The sequence below is a fragment of the Lipophrys pholis genome (assembly GCF_963383615.2).
Source record: "Lipophrys pholis genome assembly, chromosome: 21".
In the NCBI taxonomy this organism is placed as follows: Eukaryota; Metazoa; Chordata; class Actinopteri; order Blenniiformes; family Blenniidae; genus Lipophrys; species Lipophrys pholis.
In genome coordinates this window covers 11,119,268-11,137,450 of record NC_137649.1, presented here as the reverse complement: position 1 = coordinate 11,137,450, position 18,183 = coordinate 11,119,268, and the positions used below count along the sequence as shown (strand labels likewise).

The 18,183-nt window shown below is 41.8% G+C and overlaps 1 protein-coding gene and 1 pseudogene across 2 annotated transcripts in view; both read right to left on the bottom strand.

Moving 5' to 3' along the window:
- Nucleotides 1–210: 210 nt before the first annotated feature.
- On the bottom strand, nucleotides 211–5,684 carry LOC308126581 (cytochrome P450 2K1-like; annotated as a pseudogene). The gene is made up of 9 exons: nucleotides 5,677–5,684; nucleotides 3,280–3,448; nucleotides 3,027–3,189; nucleotides 2,724–2,873; nucleotides 2,494–2,612; nucleotides 1,702–1,836; nucleotides 1,613–1,616; nucleotides 460–879; nucleotides 211–395 (listed from the first exon to the last, which is right to left on the bottom strand). The product of its transcript is annotated as a cytochrome P450 2K1-like (transcript).
- A 628-nt stretch (nucleotides 5,685–6,312) lies between these two features.
- Nucleotides 6,313–18,183, bottom strand: part of syne2a (spectrin repeat containing, nuclear envelope 2a) — a gene marked incomplete at its 5' end in the record, with an annotated part of 78,272 nt that continues 66,401 nt past the window's right edge. The window contains 16 exons of the mRNA XM_080491082.1: nucleotides 6,313–7,594; nucleotides 7,754–7,842; nucleotides 7,963–8,154; nucleotides 8,819–8,947; nucleotides 9,092–9,268; nucleotides 9,418–9,620; nucleotides 9,852–9,978; nucleotides 10,071–10,186; nucleotides 11,191–11,253; nucleotides 12,184–12,469; nucleotides 13,578–13,769; nucleotides 14,089–14,226; nucleotides 14,414–14,596; nucleotides 14,945–15,095; nucleotides 15,322–15,512; nucleotides 15,840–16,002. Coding sequence (XP_080347208.1) covers nucleotides 7,387–7,594; nucleotides 7,754–7,842; nucleotides 7,963–8,154; nucleotides 8,819–8,947; nucleotides 9,092–9,268; nucleotides 9,418–9,620; nucleotides 9,852–9,978; nucleotides 10,071–10,186; nucleotides 11,191–11,253; nucleotides 12,184–12,469; nucleotides 13,578–13,769; nucleotides 14,089–14,226; nucleotides 14,414–14,596; nucleotides 14,945–15,095; nucleotides 15,322–15,512; nucleotides 15,840–16,002 — 2,608 coding nt within the window. The 3' untranslated portion in view covers nucleotides 6,313–7,386. The remainder of the gene's footprint in view (nucleotides 7,595–7,753; nucleotides 7,843–7,962; nucleotides 8,155–8,818; nucleotides 8,948–9,091; nucleotides 9,269–9,417; nucleotides 9,621–9,851; nucleotides 9,979–10,070; nucleotides 10,187–11,190; nucleotides 11,254–12,183; nucleotides 12,470–13,577; nucleotides 13,770–14,088; nucleotides 14,227–14,413; nucleotides 14,597–14,944; nucleotides 15,096–15,321; nucleotides 15,513–15,839; nucleotides 16,003–18,183) is intronic.

Sequence of the window (18,183 nt, the reverse complement as noted above, 5' to 3'; positions counted from 1 at the left end):
GTTCCCAGGTCTGCTCGATATTCTTCAGTGTCTTGCTATAATTTCATTGTCTTACAATAGACGTGCCTGTAATCATATAAAACCAAGTAAGACACTGATTAAACATGATTTAGAAACTTTTCTTACGATCATTTTCGATGATCAACTCTTATCTGACACATATACTATCATGCATGCATGCATTTAATCACCACGCTGTTGCTCGATTCCTCACTGGCGAATCACCGCACAAACTTGAGCTGAAGGGTCGAGGGTGAAACCAGCAGCGGACGGTAGATCCAGTTTGCTGTGGAGAAGCCCAGGTGGAGGAGTGAAACTGAAACGCTGTAGGAGGGCGGTAAAGAAGAGGGAGAGCTCCATCTTAGCCAGACTCTCTCCGAGACACACTCTGCGACCTTGAATTAAACGGTTGATGCAGAAATGACTAATGTCATGGGAAAAGGCGAAATGTTGGCATACCTGCATAAAAGGGCAGGAAAGCATGCGGCATGATGAATTTACCCTCTGCATCCAGGAAATGAGAGGGGTTAAACATGTGTGGGCTCTCCCATTCACTCTCATCATACAGGACAGAGGTAAGAAGAGGAAAGACAGTTGTGGCCTGGTGGCAGAAGAAGACAGGCCCATGAGGAACATTTAGAATTTTCAGCCGAATCAGGTGAGTCCGAACTGAAACTCGAGGAAGCAGCTGACTTTTTTTGATGAAGAATCCCTGGAAGGTGACGTCTCAGCTGGTTTTGTGAGGAAGAGCCACGGGGAGGATGTTGGCCAGTCTCTGTATCTCATGGATGACGGCATTGGTATACGGCAGGTTTTTCCGATCATCAACGGACACCCGACGGTCTCCTACCACCCTGCTCAGTTCCTCCTGAAGCTTGGCTGCACAACACAGGAAATAGCAGTTCACGTTAACAGGATGAAAAATATGAACACAATTCATTTCACAACAAAATTGGGCACAACGTCTTACATTATACATGATGAAAATGGACAGAAAACAGTGGATGATGTTCAATGGTGTCAGATATGAATGAATGAATGAATGAATATTTCAAACATACAAACAGAAAAACAACAAAAGAACATTTAGTTAACTGGGACCTTTATTTTCTATTTCTGTAGCCGACATGTCATATGTACTAAAACAATTCTAGTTTGGACATGTATGCAGATGACACAGCTGTTTTTGCTTCTGCTCGGTGCACTAAACAACTGGAGTTAATCCAGATGTCTGAATGGCTCAAATCAAATTAGCTGAAACTGAATCTTTCTAATATGATATTATAACACCGAACATTCTTCAAGATGCAGTTTCACCCTATCTCAGCCTACCGATGCACCAAAGAACCGGTTCTCTAAAGAGCAGCTGCAGACTGGAATAGCCTTCCACCACAAATAACTCTAGAAAGTAGGAAAGTTGTTCTCAAAAGAAAGTTGAACAAAGCACTTGTGAATAAGGAAATAATTTTGCGTCTATTTTGATTGTGTTCAAAGCTACAGGGTGTTTTTGTTTATGTTGTTTGTTTTGTTTAGGTTGTGAACGTCTCTGTATTGGAACATTTTTATGTATGCTGTATATGTTTCTGGATCTAATGAGTGATCTATGGGTGACTTTTCTGGACAACATGGTCAACTTGTCGGTCAGTTGATTCTCACAATCTGATGTCAATTCAACCGAGTTTCATGTTTGAGTCCCTGTACATGTGGATATTTGGCCATGGGAAGTAAACTCCATCTCAATGTAGTTGATGTCGTATCGCTACCAGCAACAAACAAGCTGTTCACTGTGGAAACCAAGTTCTCCTCGGTGAAGTGAGAGGTCACAACACAAGAGTCCTAACATGAAAAAACAAAACAAAAAAAAAAACCACATATAGAAAAGTGGTTTAATCAACACTACATTTCATAATAAGAAAAAACAAAAAACTACTGGGTTAGTTGTTTTTTTTTCTTTTACTTCTTCTTTCTGCTGCCGGATCAGAAAACAGTCCACCAGACCTCTGCATGAGTGAGGGATCACAGTCTCTTTCAGATGTTTGATTAAATCCTTCACGTCCCCGTTAGTCAGCTTCACATTTCTTAATATCTGGTGTCGATTTTTTACCCGACTGAACAGACTTGGAAACACGTTGTAAAGCTGTGAAATATAAAACACACAAAGATGCGTTCAGTCGAACAATACCACATTCATACATTCCATTCAAATTCGTTCTCTCAATCTTAACAGTCTTGCATTGTTACTTTGTATGACAGGATCAAAGGAAATTTGTGAGCTCGAGAAATATGGTGAATCAATGTTGAAAATATTTCTCTACCTCACAAATTTCATTGAACAGGAATACAAGTGGGCCGTGGAGCAGGCGCAATCTAGAATCTCAGCACTAGTTGTCGTGAAACCCCACACACTGGAGAGTTTATCTATCTGAAAACAGATTTGAGGCAAAAAGCAAAGATCCAACCTAGCAGGACTGATGGAGAATTAATGAGACGTACTGTCTGACTGGCTCGAGTAAACAGGTTTTTTGAATCTTCAAATCTGCTCCCATACACAATGGAAGACACAATATTAGCTGTTGCAGAAGTCAGAGGAGATCCTGTGTCGAATGGTTTTCCTGTAAATTGACGACAGTAAGTAAGACGAGTGGCTTGTGACAAGTAACTCAATAGTGTGCACAGACTCTTTACCTCCAGTCCCCTCCAACCAGACATGTCTTACGTCTTACCTTGGTGGTTTTCAATCACCTGAATCAGGTGGTCACACTCCTCTAGAATTTTAGACTCCACAATTCTTTTACCCATCCCAAAGTCTCTCAGGATAGAAAGGGCAAAACGTCTCACCTCTTTCCACGAGTCTCCATTTGCAAACAGTATTCCTGCGTCATTGAATAAGTTTGGATTATTTTGTATTGTCATCTGTGCCACTTCAAAGTTTTTCCAACCCTGATTCAGGGTCGTTTTCACCCGGCAGGCTTGAGAAAACCTGTATCAAATGTTCATTCTTGTAATGCATTGTATTTCACACTGACCATGACCTCGACAGGAATCCTCATACATCGGGGAGATATCTCGGTCTCCAAACTCCTGCGCGTGATTCATCAGAGCATCTTGGACCGTCTTATACCCAGCCAGGACCACCACTTTCTTGATTCATAAGTAAACAGTGAATACAGACCCATATCTCTTTGATAGCTGAAAGAAGAAAAAACTCAAACTCAAATCAAACAAAATTTATATGGCATTGAAATGTTTCTGTCGATCAATCTGAAGCAATAAATTCACCTCATACAAGCTCTGGTGAGGTTTCTTGAAATCAATTTGCAACAAGTTTCCAAAAAGTGGCAGAGGCCTTGGTCCCGGAGGCTCCTGTCCCTTCTGAGTATTTGTCAAGTAAATAAAGACAATATACGAAGCAAGCAGGAGAACAGCAGCTCCCAACACAGTGGTGGGACTGGAGAAGAGAAAGAAAACAAAATCCTCGACAAGACCCATTTCTTCACCGTGAAGCGAACTGCTGATGGCCAACAACCGAAGATATGTCTGTGAAATCTCAGTTCATCCTCCAATTTTAATCCACAAGCAGCCACCTCTGGGACATGGCAATAATTACAATTACACCCACCCCTGGAGCCATGTGTTGTGTGTTTTTTTTTTGTTTTTTTTATATCTGCAGCATAAGGTTTCCTTGTAGCATTTTTGCGCAGCTCCAAAAAGCTTTTTTTTTATTTATTATTTTTAACTTGATCACTGCATTCTGGCATTCAAGCACACTTCTTAAAACTCAAACGGATGAGTCACATAACCAATTATTGACAGTTAAAAAACACACATTCTTCTAAAACAACACAGAAAAAGAAATACAGTTGCCTTCGACAACTACTCTGCAACTAAAGTTACTTAGATGTTGACGAGGCCAACCAAGCTTTCCAATTATCCACAAACTCATAATCAAACTTCACAAACAACTACAAATTCACCTCGTTCTATATATTGAACATTCAATGTGTTTTCTCTCTATCCCTGATAGTATGTGACCCACAGTTTAAGGCTGTTGGGAACACTGGTCTCTCATTGGGATACCATTATGTTGGGAAGGCAGTTTGGCTATTGATAATGAATAATACGTAACTATCAAAGATAGTTATTAACTAATAACAAAAAAATATATAAATCTGATATCTGGGGTCGTCACCAGCCTGATGGCCTGTGAACATTAATGATATTAAAGCCTCAAGAATTTCAGAGTTCCTGACACAGAAGAGGTCAACATTTCTTCCATCTTTGTTCACATTAATAAGACAGCAAGTATGATTCCAAATATTATATTTATTCACCATGAAAGAAAAGTAAAAAAAAAAAAAGATTCTAACTAAATTTATACAGCTTGGTGTGTGTGTGTGTGTGTGTGCGTGTGTGTGCATGTGCGTGTGTGTGTGTGTGTGTGTGCGTGTGTGTGTGCGTTCTGAAGTGAGAACACATTGAAACAGAGCAGGATGTGTCCCTCGAGTCGAGGACCAGGAGTGCCCACCCCGTCACTCATTTCATGAGTCCATAAAACCTTAGAAAACTCAAGTCTTCAAGTATTCCTTGGCTCAGTTCTGGTGTTTCAACGTAGGTGTCAACGTTCAATGGTGGTGGGATTTCAGTCTTCCTTTCCTTGGCCATGTCACTGAGCACTGAGCACCTCGTGCGTTTGGGTACTCCAGGGAGGTCACGGTTCTGGAATATGGCAGAACTGGAGGACAATGAGTTCCTTTTAGTTTCACGCTTGATTTTTCACAAATCTTGTTACTTTGTGTGTTTGTTTGTTATTTTTTTATTATTTTCTGTCAACACATTTTTCCAATCTTAAGCATGCTGCATCCTTCTGAAAGATTTTTTTTCTCTCACAATTTTTTGATCTCACAATCCCTCCTCCTATCACTCGGGAATAAGACGCCGAGATACCTTAACTCACCCTCCCTACCTGGTGAGGGCATGCGATCTTTTTCCGCTAGAGGACCATGGACTCAGATTTGGAGAGCAATCTGGTAGAATCCGATGATGCGTGGTTGTTGCTGGCCCTGGTGCGGGGGTCTGCACGCCGTCTGGCTGCGTCTGGGGGTGTGTTTGGACCGGCGCTCTGAGGCTCACATCCTGGGGCCGCAGAGGGTCCACTGCACACGTGCCTCAATGTGCTTTTGGTTCTCTTGGAGGATTCATTGTTGTTTTGTTGTGGTTCTTTTGGTTGGCATATTATCTGTTTTGCTTTTCATCTTTTGTCCTCCTGCTTCATGCGCCGGAACCTGACTGTGTTTTGGTCCAGTACAGAAGATCTCTGCTTGGACCTTCTCCGTTTCAGACTCACAGGCTGTGCTGGGGCCTGCAGGATTCCCCCACGCCGAGTGACTCCGGTACAATGCTTTAACATTTCATATGTCCTTTTGACTATGTTAATTAGTATTTAATTAATAACTTTTCCTTTTGTGTGTCTCCTTCATTGTTTATGATATCTGACTCCCGGCGGTCCACAGTGCGAGATCCAAACCAAGGCTGCTTGCAACTTAAAGTTTTAATGTGGTTTTTAATGTCTGCTGCAGTGCCTCCTTCTGGTTGGTTATCAAAAGGCAGGTGAAGAACCCAGATCTGATCTTATTTGGCAATGACAGTAGAAATCAGTTTAAGTGGGTTAACGCTCACCTCCACATCTTGAGGTATTGTGTAAGTCATATTGGCAGTACACAGTTTGATCATTTGTTGTCCTTTAGCTATGTTGGCCGGCGAGCAACGCCAGTTTGGAATAATCTGTGTTCAATCCCAGTCTTGTGGCTGTTGTTCAGTGATTTATTCTATTTTGAGTGAAAATGGTTGTAAGATATGTTTGCTATTTTACAATTAGGAATTTGTGGGATTGTAAATTCCACCCATTCACCGAGCTTCTGTACCAATGTATCAAATTAAGAGCCATGGGGTGCTGGAGACCCCAACTGACTCAGATAAGACAGATTAAACCCTGAACAAACACTCACATTCACACCTGATTATCCTCAACTGCCTTCTTTGTGGGATACACAGCGAAAGCCCATGTATGCACAGGGAGAAGATGCAAACCCCACACAGAAAGTCCTCTAAACGGACTGAACCCAGGTTATTGCAAATCGTTGCTTTTGATTCAGGCTGTCTTCCATGAAGTCTCACTTCAGGAATTTACTTGTAATTATTTGAACTAAAGCTGGAAATCTGAGCTGCAGTTACTTCAGTGTGTTCTGCTCCTAATGTTTTAAAAAGCTACTTGCCAGGGAACATAAACATAAAAAAGTCACAAGCAGTGAAGTAGAGACAATTATTATTTACTACCAGAAACTCTTGATCATAAATCCACCCTTTGAAGTTATAAATAAAGCATTATATTAAAACAATCTGTACATAAACATTCGCCTAAATCTAATGTTTAAACAGTGCATCAGGAGATTTGGACTTTTCGGCACACAATCTACTCAAAACTACAAAAATATGAATATGCAAGTACAAAAATTACTTTTTCTTCTGTTGGCCTTTTACATAATACATTCAAATTCATCCAGTGTCTTTTGTTATAAAAATAGTGAGTTCAGCCTAACGGGCAAAAGGAAAATGCTCATATAAAGTAAATAAATACAGGTGCATCTCAAAAAAACTCGAATTGAAAACTTAATTATTCATGTACTTCAGTTAAAACTGTGAAACTTGGACATATTTTTCCATTTATTCAACCTAATTTGAACTAATTGAGACATTTTTCATTTTATATATATAAACTTTTTTGAATTTTAGCTCATAAGTGTTGAAAATATTAAATATTATGAGTGTAATGATATTCAATTCTTTTTTTAACATGCACCTGTATGACTATGCCAATCTAAAAAGTACAGAACTCAGTGACTGTGGTAAGATGCATTAAAAACCAAAAAATCTGAAGCAAAGCAGTGACTTTGTTAGTAGAAATCCAGTAATGTAGCAGTAAAAACTAAATAGTGAGCGGCATGATAACTCAACACAGCTTTTATAATCCACTGCACTCAGCTGGAATACATTAGCTGGTTCTCTTGTCATTCAATGACATAAAGATACTGTCTGATCTTACCTGTTGCTGTATATCTCTCTATTGAAAACTAGAAGAATTCATTTTTCAAACTTGTCAAGATCGTGTCAAGTGTTTGCTGGCTGGTTAATATAATGTGTTATTTCTAATGAGAGACTGAATGAACTTAGCTGTGAGATCAACTCTTCAGAAACAAAGACTTTCATAAAGTTTGTGGACTTTGGGAGATAAAATCTGTGATATTTGTCCAAAGATTTTAGTGCAAAGAAAAATCTGGCCCATGTCTGTCCGTGTTTTCTGTACATTAAGCCTCGTGGTCGATGGTGCATTCAGGTAGGCGGCGGCCCGTTGGTGTAGTGCAACATGGGGTAGAAGGAGCGGGCGAAGTTGTTGGTGACGGTGCAGCTGGCGTCGCTCTCCGACATGGGAATCAGACAGGGGATGAGCAGCAGGAGCAGCAGGAGGAGGTGAAGGGGGAAGGCGGCGCGCAGCACCCGGTAGAAGAAGGATCGAGGTGGGGACGATTCCCTCCTTTCTCTGCGCGGCACATCGAGAACAGACATGAAATTCAGATGGCGACAATCTGTGGGAGGGTCTGCAAAATACGCAGCCTTCACTGTGAGTAGCCATCAGAAAATTATCATTTAAAAACGCCAGCTGCATCCATAAAGGTCAAAATGTGTACTTTGTACGTACCTCTGAGGGGAAGAAGCCGTCTTTGAATGTTCAGCCTCCTCAGAAGGATCTGCAGAGGTGTTTTGGATGGCTGATGCCGATTCACAATCCTGAACCAAGAGGAATTCATTCAGCTTGATCTTTTTCAATATAACATATTCTGGTAAACTAAATGTTGTGCAGTTAGAAAAGGACATATTGTTTTTTTGAATAAAGTTCTGATGTTTCACCAGGCGCTGTTGCAGGGTGCTGAGGTCCTGGTCCACCTGTCTCAGCAGGAGCTTCAGTTTGCCGCCCGTCACGTGGAGCTTCTCCTGGGCCTCGCCGCCCTCCTCCCCTCCGTCCTCGGGCTGGAGCTGAGACCACAGGGCCTGGAGCGAAGCCTGCTGGGTCTGCCGGCTCTGCAGCTCGTCCTGCAGCTCCTGGAGGTCCCAAACATCATGTTGTTTTTTACATTTTTCACATCTGAACAGCATTGACCCCGGATAAATTCCACATATTTTATTCATTGTGTATTTATGAATCATATCTTAAACCTTTTTTTCAACTTTCTAGCTTTCCTTCTTTTGGAACACAGCCAATCAGGAAAATCTTGGGGTCATTAAAAAAAAAAAAAAAGAAAAAAAAAAAAAATTATAATAATAATAATTGTAATTGTAATGAGTAATAACATTTTATTAAAATGTTTTGAAAATGTACACAATTTAACCATTTCTCTAAACTGTAGGATAAATATAACATTATTTTTAATAAAGTATCATCTGTTTACTTTCATATAATGTCCAGAGTTATGGTTTTAATATTCATCCACTATCGTTTTGAAATGCAATTACTTTTGTCTTTTGTCTTGTTTTTGCCTTTGTTTCTAATGACGTTTCATTTCATTTTAATTTGAAGTTTTTCAAACAGAAACATAAATCTAAATTTAAATCAAACTTTTTGATAAAGTTTATGACTCATTTTAATTAAAAGTTGCTCAGTTTGTCAATGTAAACTATTCCATCAGGCTTCAGTTCTGTATTTCTAACCTCTCGCATCAAATGACATTTAACAGCCATTAAAGATATGAAACAATCCTTTTCTTACGGTGAGTGTGCTCCTGTGCTGCTGCAGAGCGCTGACAGTTGTGTCTGGGTGGCTGATGTCCACGGCGTAGCGTCTGCTCTCTGCATGAGCTAACCACAGCAGCAGAGAGTGGAGCGTTTCATGAAACTCCTGCATGGAGAAAGTCGACATCCATTAGTTAGAACGTGGACAATGTTTCCCTATTGCTGAAATCGGACCAATACTTTTTTTCCTGACTGAATACAGAAAGCCCCCACGAGAAGCAGAATGAGTATAACGAATAGTCTTCGTCACCTGGCAGCGCACAAGCGTCTTCCTCAGACTGGTGTCCCACTGCTGGAGGCTGGTGCACGCTCTGCTCCAGTCTCTGTTCACACTTGTCAGCCTGTCCTGCAGCTCCGGAGCCTCCTCAGCCCGCAGGTTGACTGACAGCATGATGGATTTGTAGCGTGAAAAACTCTTCTGCAGCTCCTGCAAAAAGTAACACACCAGTTTTTTTCAGTGAAATACAGTTTGGCTAAATTTGTTCAACTTTAATGTTGTGGTTTCTTCTCAGTTGATTCACGTTAGTTTAAGAGGTTGTAACAAACCTCCCACGCTGGATCGGCGTTAAATCTTACCTTCAGCTCTTTGGCTCTGGCCTCCATGTCCTGGATACTGGCTGCTGGGTCGGACTGCTGCAGGCGGTTCAGCGCCGGCATCACGGTCTCTAACCAGGAAGTGATGTCGTGGAGCTGAGCCTGCAGCTGTGGAGGCTCCTGAGGGCTGTCTGGCTGGATGTGGCCGGACTGAGCCTGGAGGAGCTCCCAGCGTTCAATCACACCTGAAAGAAAAACACAACCTCCAGATATGAACTGCTGCTGTATAATACGGCGCGTCTGCACGTTAGATAATGGTAAACGACTACAGCTGTATTTACATGAACATACTCTAGTTTCCAGCTCATCAGATACTGCTGCTATGATAACTGCATTCGTGGGAATAAAGATCTTCTAACAACACGAGTGAAGCAGAGTAACAGTCTGTGCAGACCTAACGTCCGAGGGGCTCTCACCTGATTGTTTGTCTGATGCCGTCAGTCCCGTCAAACCGAACTCCTCCTGCTGCTCCTCGTCATCCAGCATCAGTGAGAGTCTCTTAATGTTCTCGATGCTGCCGCTGCACTGCGACATGAGGCGCAGCTGCAGACACAACAAAGAGAGTTGAAAAATGTGTTTAGCACTTTTATTGCCACAGGAATTCACAGCGCTGGTGAGAGATAATTGAGGCGTACATAGCCCGGCTTCAGAGGAGTGCTGGTGAGTGTCGGCGAAGCTTCGGTCAGGCCGTCAGTTTCTCCAGATGGACGCCATCTTGGAGACTCGCGCACGACCATCGACCTGCTTGGGACTGGAACACAAACCCCAAAATGCTCCTCACAAATCAATCTAAAACGTTGGATGTCGGTGTAAAATCTTCTAAACTTATGCACCGATGACGAAGCACTGATAGAAAAATCCAGAGCATTTATTCTTCTTCATGGGAGTTTTCATCTTCGCTTACCGCCGCATGAGGCACGTCAGGAGAATCAGTTCAGTCTCATTTGTGGTAATCAGTAATGGAAACTCCCAAGATGCAGCATTTGGACTTTTATGCAGATTTAATTTAATCTTAAACAGCTCATAAATCAAACCAAGTAATAATACCACCCAAGCACAAATCATCTGAACTAGAAAATTACGTTTTTAAGTTTCTGGGAAGCAAGAAAGAAATGACAGCAAGACCCAAGCTACCCCCCTCTCCTTCCAAATGAACGAAGAATAAATATCTTGTTGAAATTACAGTAAAGAGCCTTTTTGAAAACTCCAACTTGAAGTTACAGAAAAGCTCCGACTGGTCTGATAAAAGTGCTGCATTTTATCAGTGTCACTACAAAAACTACACTGCAGGTTTCAATACTGTGGCAAATCCTGCAAAAGAATAGACGCTACTCCAAAAGTCAGCGGAGGAGTGGAGAGCAATGCCAAGCAAAGGCAGAGGAGGTGAAAATCCTTAAATAAATAAAACTGAGGAAGAACATCAATAAACCATAAGTAAATAACAACAAAAACAAAGGATAAAATGGGACTCAATTATCATAAAGAAGGTTTGATAAAAATATAAAAAAACGAGTGACAAAACAAAGTTTGCTTTTCACCAGTGATTGTGCTAAAAATAAACTCAATAGAAATGAAAGGGAGGATCTTTCCAAACCGCGTGTGCAGAAGTGCAGCAACAGCTCAACGGGCAGTTAGACGAGGGTTATGCATGAGCACGGTTATTTACTTTAGCTGAAAGGTCGCAGAGAGCCGAGCACTGAGTGGCGCTTTAAGTGGATTTAATAAAGCAGACGGCGAAGATGTTCATGAGCCTACCCAGTGAGGAGGCTTGGAGGGCGTCTGGAGCATCGACAAACTCCTCCTGCCTCTCAGTTAACTCTGGGAGGAGAGAGTGGTCACACTGGAGATAGATGCATTTTTACAAGTGTGTGTGTGTGTGTGTGTGTGTGTGTGTGTGTGTGTGTGTCACTTTGTTAAGTCTATGTTCTAATTATCGCCCATGAGAGAGAAATGATTGGATTTGATTTGCTTGTCTCTCTAGAAATATTCATTAAGTATCATCGGTTTAACTAAACATCAGTAAATTGAGAGATGATGACCAACTGGTTGTTATAAACGAAAAAAGTTTTTAAATTTTTGAATTGTGGTTAGTGGGTGGACATTACACGACATGATTCATGGATTTTGGTAGAAGGTAACTCATTTACTTTGTGTTGGCAGTGTGTTAGGAACATTTAAAAATCATATATTGATGCATGTTTTATGTCACTAAATTGTAATATGGTTCCGGGGATTGTTTAACGCATGTTTGTGGAGTACCATTTATTTAAGATACTATGACAACTAATCTACTCTTTATTAACTGTTTTCCCATGAGCAGTGGTTGTTTTAATGTCTCACAGCAAAAAATAAATAAAATTGCTCATGCAAACCCGCTGACTGGCAGGACTGTATTTCTGATGAGTTTGCATGTTCTTCCGGAGCCAGTTTGGGTTTTCTCTTGGTTTTTCCTACACTATGAAACTGTTCCTCATGAAGAGTTTACGACGGCTGGTTGTGATGAAAACACGGTACTTTACATGTTGTAGGTTCACTTTGTAAAAGACATTATGAATTAAACTTTAAGTGACCAAAATATTATTTAACTTTCATCCTCTTTCGTCTTCAATAGTTAAATTGTTATTACTGTTTGTTTGAAAGGAAGTCAAAAAGTGATATCCTGCCTCTCTTTCTCATTAAATAAATCCTATGTGGATTTTTTGGGGGGAACAGCCAAACTTATGGAGGAATCAGACCTAATAAATGTACCTGAGAGTGCACTGAAATAAGGTCCTTCGTCTTCGGGGTCTTCCTCCTCATCATCCTCATGTGACGATGACCCTCCAACGTCTCCGGTGTGATCCCACTCCAGAGGCAGGGACTCCACGCTCATCGGCGTCTCGCGTCCTGAACGCTCCAGGGCGGAGGCCAGCAGGTGAGTGGGCGTGGCTGGAAGGCTTCCTAAGCCCCGCCCCAGCAGCGGCCGGCCAATCAGCTCCAAGCTTGACTCCAGCGAGAAGGTGGCGCTTGAGAGCTCTGGATCTTCTTTAATTGTCTTTTGAAAAGAAATGGAAAGCGCTCAGTCTGAGTAAAGCATTATAGCAGTCTTATTTGTACATTCAGTGGCTTCCCATAAAAGCATTTCAAAGAGGTTTTCTTTACATATGAAGTTCTGAACAAGCTCCACATCCAAGATAATACCATATCATCCCAGCACAACATTTTGTTTGCTTATTTAAGGTATAATATGTAACAGGTTTAAAGGTTTAACACAATCTATAGTTCCCGGATGAGGGTTTTAATTCGGTTTATAAAGCCCGTCGTCGAGGCTTTTTAAGGTCAGTACTTTCTTAGTTTGCTAATTGTTTTAAATTGCTAATGGGACTATAAATAATGCAACCTCTCTTTTCTCTCTTCATAATATCATATGTAAACATTTCATGGCTTTGACTTGTTTGCTCTATTTACTTCAGTATGTGTTCCCTCTCCTCTGTCCTCTGTCTTCCAAGCGTCCTGAAGTTTTCTTCCCTCACAGTGAAGCTTCAGGCTCCTTATCTGTGGTTGTTGGTTCCATTAGCAGGCATTCTGTTGATCATTGATTTTCTTTTCACACTGTGTTTCTCTCTTTTTAAATGTGAGCCACACCAGACTGGTGTTTGGTCCTGCTGGAGGCTTCATGCTGTTAACATAGTTCTTTTTTTTTTTTTGTTGTCCCTCTACAAAGAGAGACAGTTTCTGTTGTTCAATCTCTATTTGCCAGTGCTTGCCTATGCAGACGCTGTTGCCATCTGTTCTAAGTTATTTTAGCATAAGGTGCCATGTATTTTGTTGTAATCAATGCTGTAGAAATAAAAGCTATTGCAAAGTTGATATTTTCAGGTGCGAGTCTTGAAATAATATTTTCTACATGGTGGTCTTAACTTCTAATTTCCTTTCCTAACTACCTTGGATCAGAATGAAACACAAGAAAGTACTTCAAATATGTTATTACTTTTTTTTTTTTTTTAATCATTCTCTTCATTCTAAAAAGTCATTTGTTGTATTTTGGACATTGTATTTTTTGGGTTCCTGACCAGTTACACAGTACAAGCAGGTGTATGAATTCAGTTGAACACGGAATGTAAAGTCTTCCATGAAGTGAAAACGTGAGTGATTCAGCTCACTGTGGGTTGACTGAGGCGTTGGTGGAAGCGGACCAGTCTGCTGAAAACCTCCTGGCAGTAGGAGTGCAGCTCCTCCAGCTCGTCCTCTATCAGCGCTGCGTCCTGCGGCGAGCTCTTCTGGATCAGACCCTCTCCAAACACTATCAGTCCGTCAATGCGTTCCGTGTTCAGGGTGATCTCCTTCTGGAAACTCTGCAGGAAGAGGGTTGGATGGTTGAATAAACAGAGACCGAGTGAGGGAAACCCAAAAGCAACAACATGGGCCTGCTAATGGTATCGCAACAAGGATCCAATAAGTGAACTGGAAGAGAAACCTTCACAGAAACTCACGATGTTAAGAAGTGAGCACTGTTATTCTACCAGCTGAAATAGGTTTTTCCACAAGATATTTTAAGCTTAATAGGAAAATGATTATATTACCACATTAAACCTTTCATAAACTGTTTGTGCAGTTAAATGAGACTGTGGATGGTTTCTATAAAAAAGTGTCTGCGTGGGAGCTGTGCCTCACATTGAGCTGCTGGATCTTCTGATGGACGTCACTCTCAGAAAAGTGCTCCACGTTGGTGAGCTGCAGGTCGAGCTGGGTCAGCCACACCAGCATGCTTTCCCTGAGGCCTTCAAACTCCTCCCTCTGGCCGGTGAAATGCTGTGAGGAAAAGAGATGACAGATTGATATTCAAAGCAGTTTCTTTCTTTGCTTTAACTGACAATTTAGAATAAAAAGCAATAAAGTCATGAATAGCGAATCTCCTCATACTGAATTTGTAACAAGCATTTTAAAAGACAAAGCGAAGGCAGGATATCAGAATAAATCTGTCTGTCTCTTGCCATACCTTGAGCCTGCGGAGGATGGCAGCCACTCTGCGATGCAGGGCGTCCCACCTTCTGTTGCCTTCATGGACCATGGCTCTGAGCTGGCTGGCCCGGTCAGTTCGGTTCTCTCGGGCCAGGCGACGGTACTGATTGTTCACCAGCTCCAGCTGAGTCAGTCGCTCGTGAACCTGCCTTTGGAAACCCTGAAGAGGAGAGAGAGGAAGAACGACCGGTCAGTGAAAATCTAACACACTCACGCCTTGCAGCAAAGCCACCAATTATCCATACAAAAGTGCCTTTAGAGAGGGGAGGAATCTAAAACTAATAACTGATAACACAATTACTTATTTGACACAGTAATTACTCTGTACCAATTATTTGAAAAAATGTGAATAAAAAACACATTTAAATAATAATTACATTGTCACACAATATTTAATTCCCATTCAATGAGGATTTTTGTGAGCTCTTTAAGTGATCACTTCCCCACTGTTTTGGCTGTGCATGAAAGAAACAAACAAGATAAAGCTTCTGTCAAACTCACGACTGACCTCAAACTTCTTGAGCTCCTCTTTGGCGGCAGTGAAAAGGACGTCTGCAGAGTTGGGGTTGGCAGCGGTTCGCTCGGCCATCTTGAGCCAATCCTCGAAGCGGGAGTAGTCATTGAGGAATTTGCACCACAGTGTCCATGTTTCTTCGATCCTGCAAGTAGAGACAAAGTTGAAGTTGCACCGAACAGTGAAAAAAAACCTAAAGATTTATTTAGATCTGAAAGAATATATAAAACAGATAGAAAACCATTTTTAATGTGATGAGGATGATCCCCCCCAAAATATTGGCAGACAATATTCCTATTTGTGAGAGCTTGCTTAACAGGTCATCCAATAGAATAACAAATACCACCAGAAGAAGTTCCTATCGCTCCTACCTGAGCCTCCGGTCCAGAGCCATGGCACAGATGGTCCTCCAGCGCTGGTCTAGGCTGCTGCTTGTTTCCTGCAGGGAGTCGCTCTCCGCCTCGGTGCCACCGGCAGCATCTTCATCCCGCAGCAGAACATCGCACAGGTTGAGCACTGATGCGACGCCCTCCGTGTGCTGCTCAATGTCCCTCTGAAGATCCTTGACACACAGAAAGGCAGGCATTGCAGTCATTCGGGAAATAACACGCACTTCATGTCATGAACATCAGCACACAGGCACAGGACAGTGACGCACGGTACGAGTCCTCCTCTCCCAAAATTAAACAAAGGACAGATGTGAATAATTAATGATAAACAGAAAGCGTGAGAGGGAGTGACAGAGAAGCGAAAAACAACAGTAACTAAATAGAGTTACATTAAAGAAGAGCCTACTGAAAAAACCTTCAAATACGAGGGATTAAAAAAACAACAACCCTGTCTTTGTTTACTAGTATTTAGGAGTAGTGAAGCTGAGCGTGGCGTCTACCTGCTGCTCAGCCAGCCTCTTCTGGATCTCCTGCTCGTGACAGACGCTGTAGGTGATGGGTCTGGAGAGCTCAGCCTCGATGCGAGAAAGCCATGAGCGGAGGTTACTCATGTTCTTATCCAGCTGCTGCACCGTCACCAGAGTCTCCTTCAGCTTCTTCACCCTGAAGGCACACAGACACTCGCACTGCTTAAAAAAACTTTATGCAACTAACTGAACGTGGAGCAAACCACATTCAGGGGATGTGTTATGTATGTTAATATGATGTGCGTTCATTTACTGTCGGTATCAACAACAAAAAAACACGCTAAATTTGCAAACAAAATGGGAGAATTTTGTAATAAATACATAAGAAAGTTGAGTTATGAATAAAAAATGACAAAAAGAGAGAGAGCAAGAAAGAAAGGAAGAAAGAAAGAAAGAAAGAATGAAAGTTTAGGTATCTGCTAACCCAAAGCCCTCTCAGGTATCTCTTACAGGACCCTCCAAAGTCACCATAGCAACTGATCCCCACTTGAACACACACACACACACACACACACACACACACACACACACACACACACACACACACACACACACACACACACACACACACACACACACACACACACACACACACACACACACACACACACACACACACACACACACACACACGCGCGCTGCGCCACATTGACTGGCGTCATAGCAACGCACAGGACAATAAAAGCTCTTTTCGGAGGCTTAAAAGCCTGAAGTGTGCCCCATTTGGAAGTTTGAGTTAATTTTCCCATTTGCTCCTTCCTTTGCTGTCGAGGTCCAGCGGAGCCTGTCAGGGCTGAGAGGGAGACGCTCTCCACTAAAATAATAAGCACTAAAAGAACGGCCGTGAGTGGAAGCGCCGGGCCGCAGACTGCATGAAAAGGTCCCAACAGATGTCGGACATTCAGGCGGCTTTAGATGAGAGGGTGTGTGAACGGGCGAGGTGTTTTAGATCTCTTCAAATGAAACCTGCTTTAATCTCTAGTCCTCCTTTGTAAAGTCCACAGTATTCAGGACAAACCTTTATAGCGGCGTCCTCATAACACTTGAAGATGAATATATATTTTAGAGACTAAATATTTCTAATCTTAGTTAATGTTTTTCAGCCTAAGGTCATTCCGTGATACATTAGCTGAGCTGTGTGGGTCAGTCTGACGATGCTTTGTAATCTGGATACCTGATACGGTTTTATACAGGATTTCAAGAAAAATCTTCTACAATCTTGTTTCTCTCTATATACCCTTATGAGTACTACAAAGAACTTGGCAAATTTAATGAAAGAAGCTGCAAATCTACATATACTTTATACCAGCCGCTGTAAACCTTGAGATGAATCCTAATCATACTATGACTATAATACCATGCATCCACTAACTATGTTTGGTTTTCCTTGGACTTTAGGTTTGGTTTTATCAAAGATTGCTCTACACTACAAAAAACAATCACACAACACTCCTACTCAATCAAAATTCACAATTATTTTGTGTCATTTGTATGAATGTCGCATATTGTTTTTTGAAAAGCTGGATTAAAAAACTAACAACCGAAAAATAGTGTTGTGGGATTGTTGTTCATTCTTTGTGGTATTTGCATCACAAAGTTGGTGCCTCAAGCCAAGAAACCATAAATACTTGCAAGCCACAGAGCGGGGGATAATGGATAGAGTGGTGCAGTGTAATGTACGGTACAGTGGGAGCCTGTATGGGCCGTTGATGTGGCTTCATGTTTATGGCCGTGTAATCCAGACATAATACTCTCAGTATAAATCCTGTCCAGAAAATACTCCACTGCTCTGCACACACAAACTATCTCAGTCAACTAATGAGTCTCCTTTCTCCCTTTCACTCCCTCCCCACCTCTGACAGGCTAACAAAGGCCAGCAGCTTCATGCGGAGGCCAAACAAAGGCACAAAACCCGGTCAGGGGTGCCTGCTCAGGAAGAGGACAAGCGGAGAGTGGACGGGGAAAAACCAAGCAGAAAAGAGCTGGAGGATGATGGAGGATATACGGTCACTGGACGGAGATAAAGTACAGCTGACCACAGGAGGGCTCCGCATTACATAGGAGCTTAACTCCACCTGACATTTACTGTTTTCACTCTCATTACGCAGCTATTCACTCTGTGAATTCCATTACTTTTTACATCTAATTCAGTTTGCATTGTAAACTTAAAAGATAAAGTCGTGATCGATGTGACTGCATCTTAAAACTAACATTGTATAGACATACATGATTTTCCTTCAGAGGTCTCACAGGCATTTTGCTTTTAAACAGCTCCACTATTTTTCTTTTAAATAAGATTTCAGTAAAACTGTGCTTA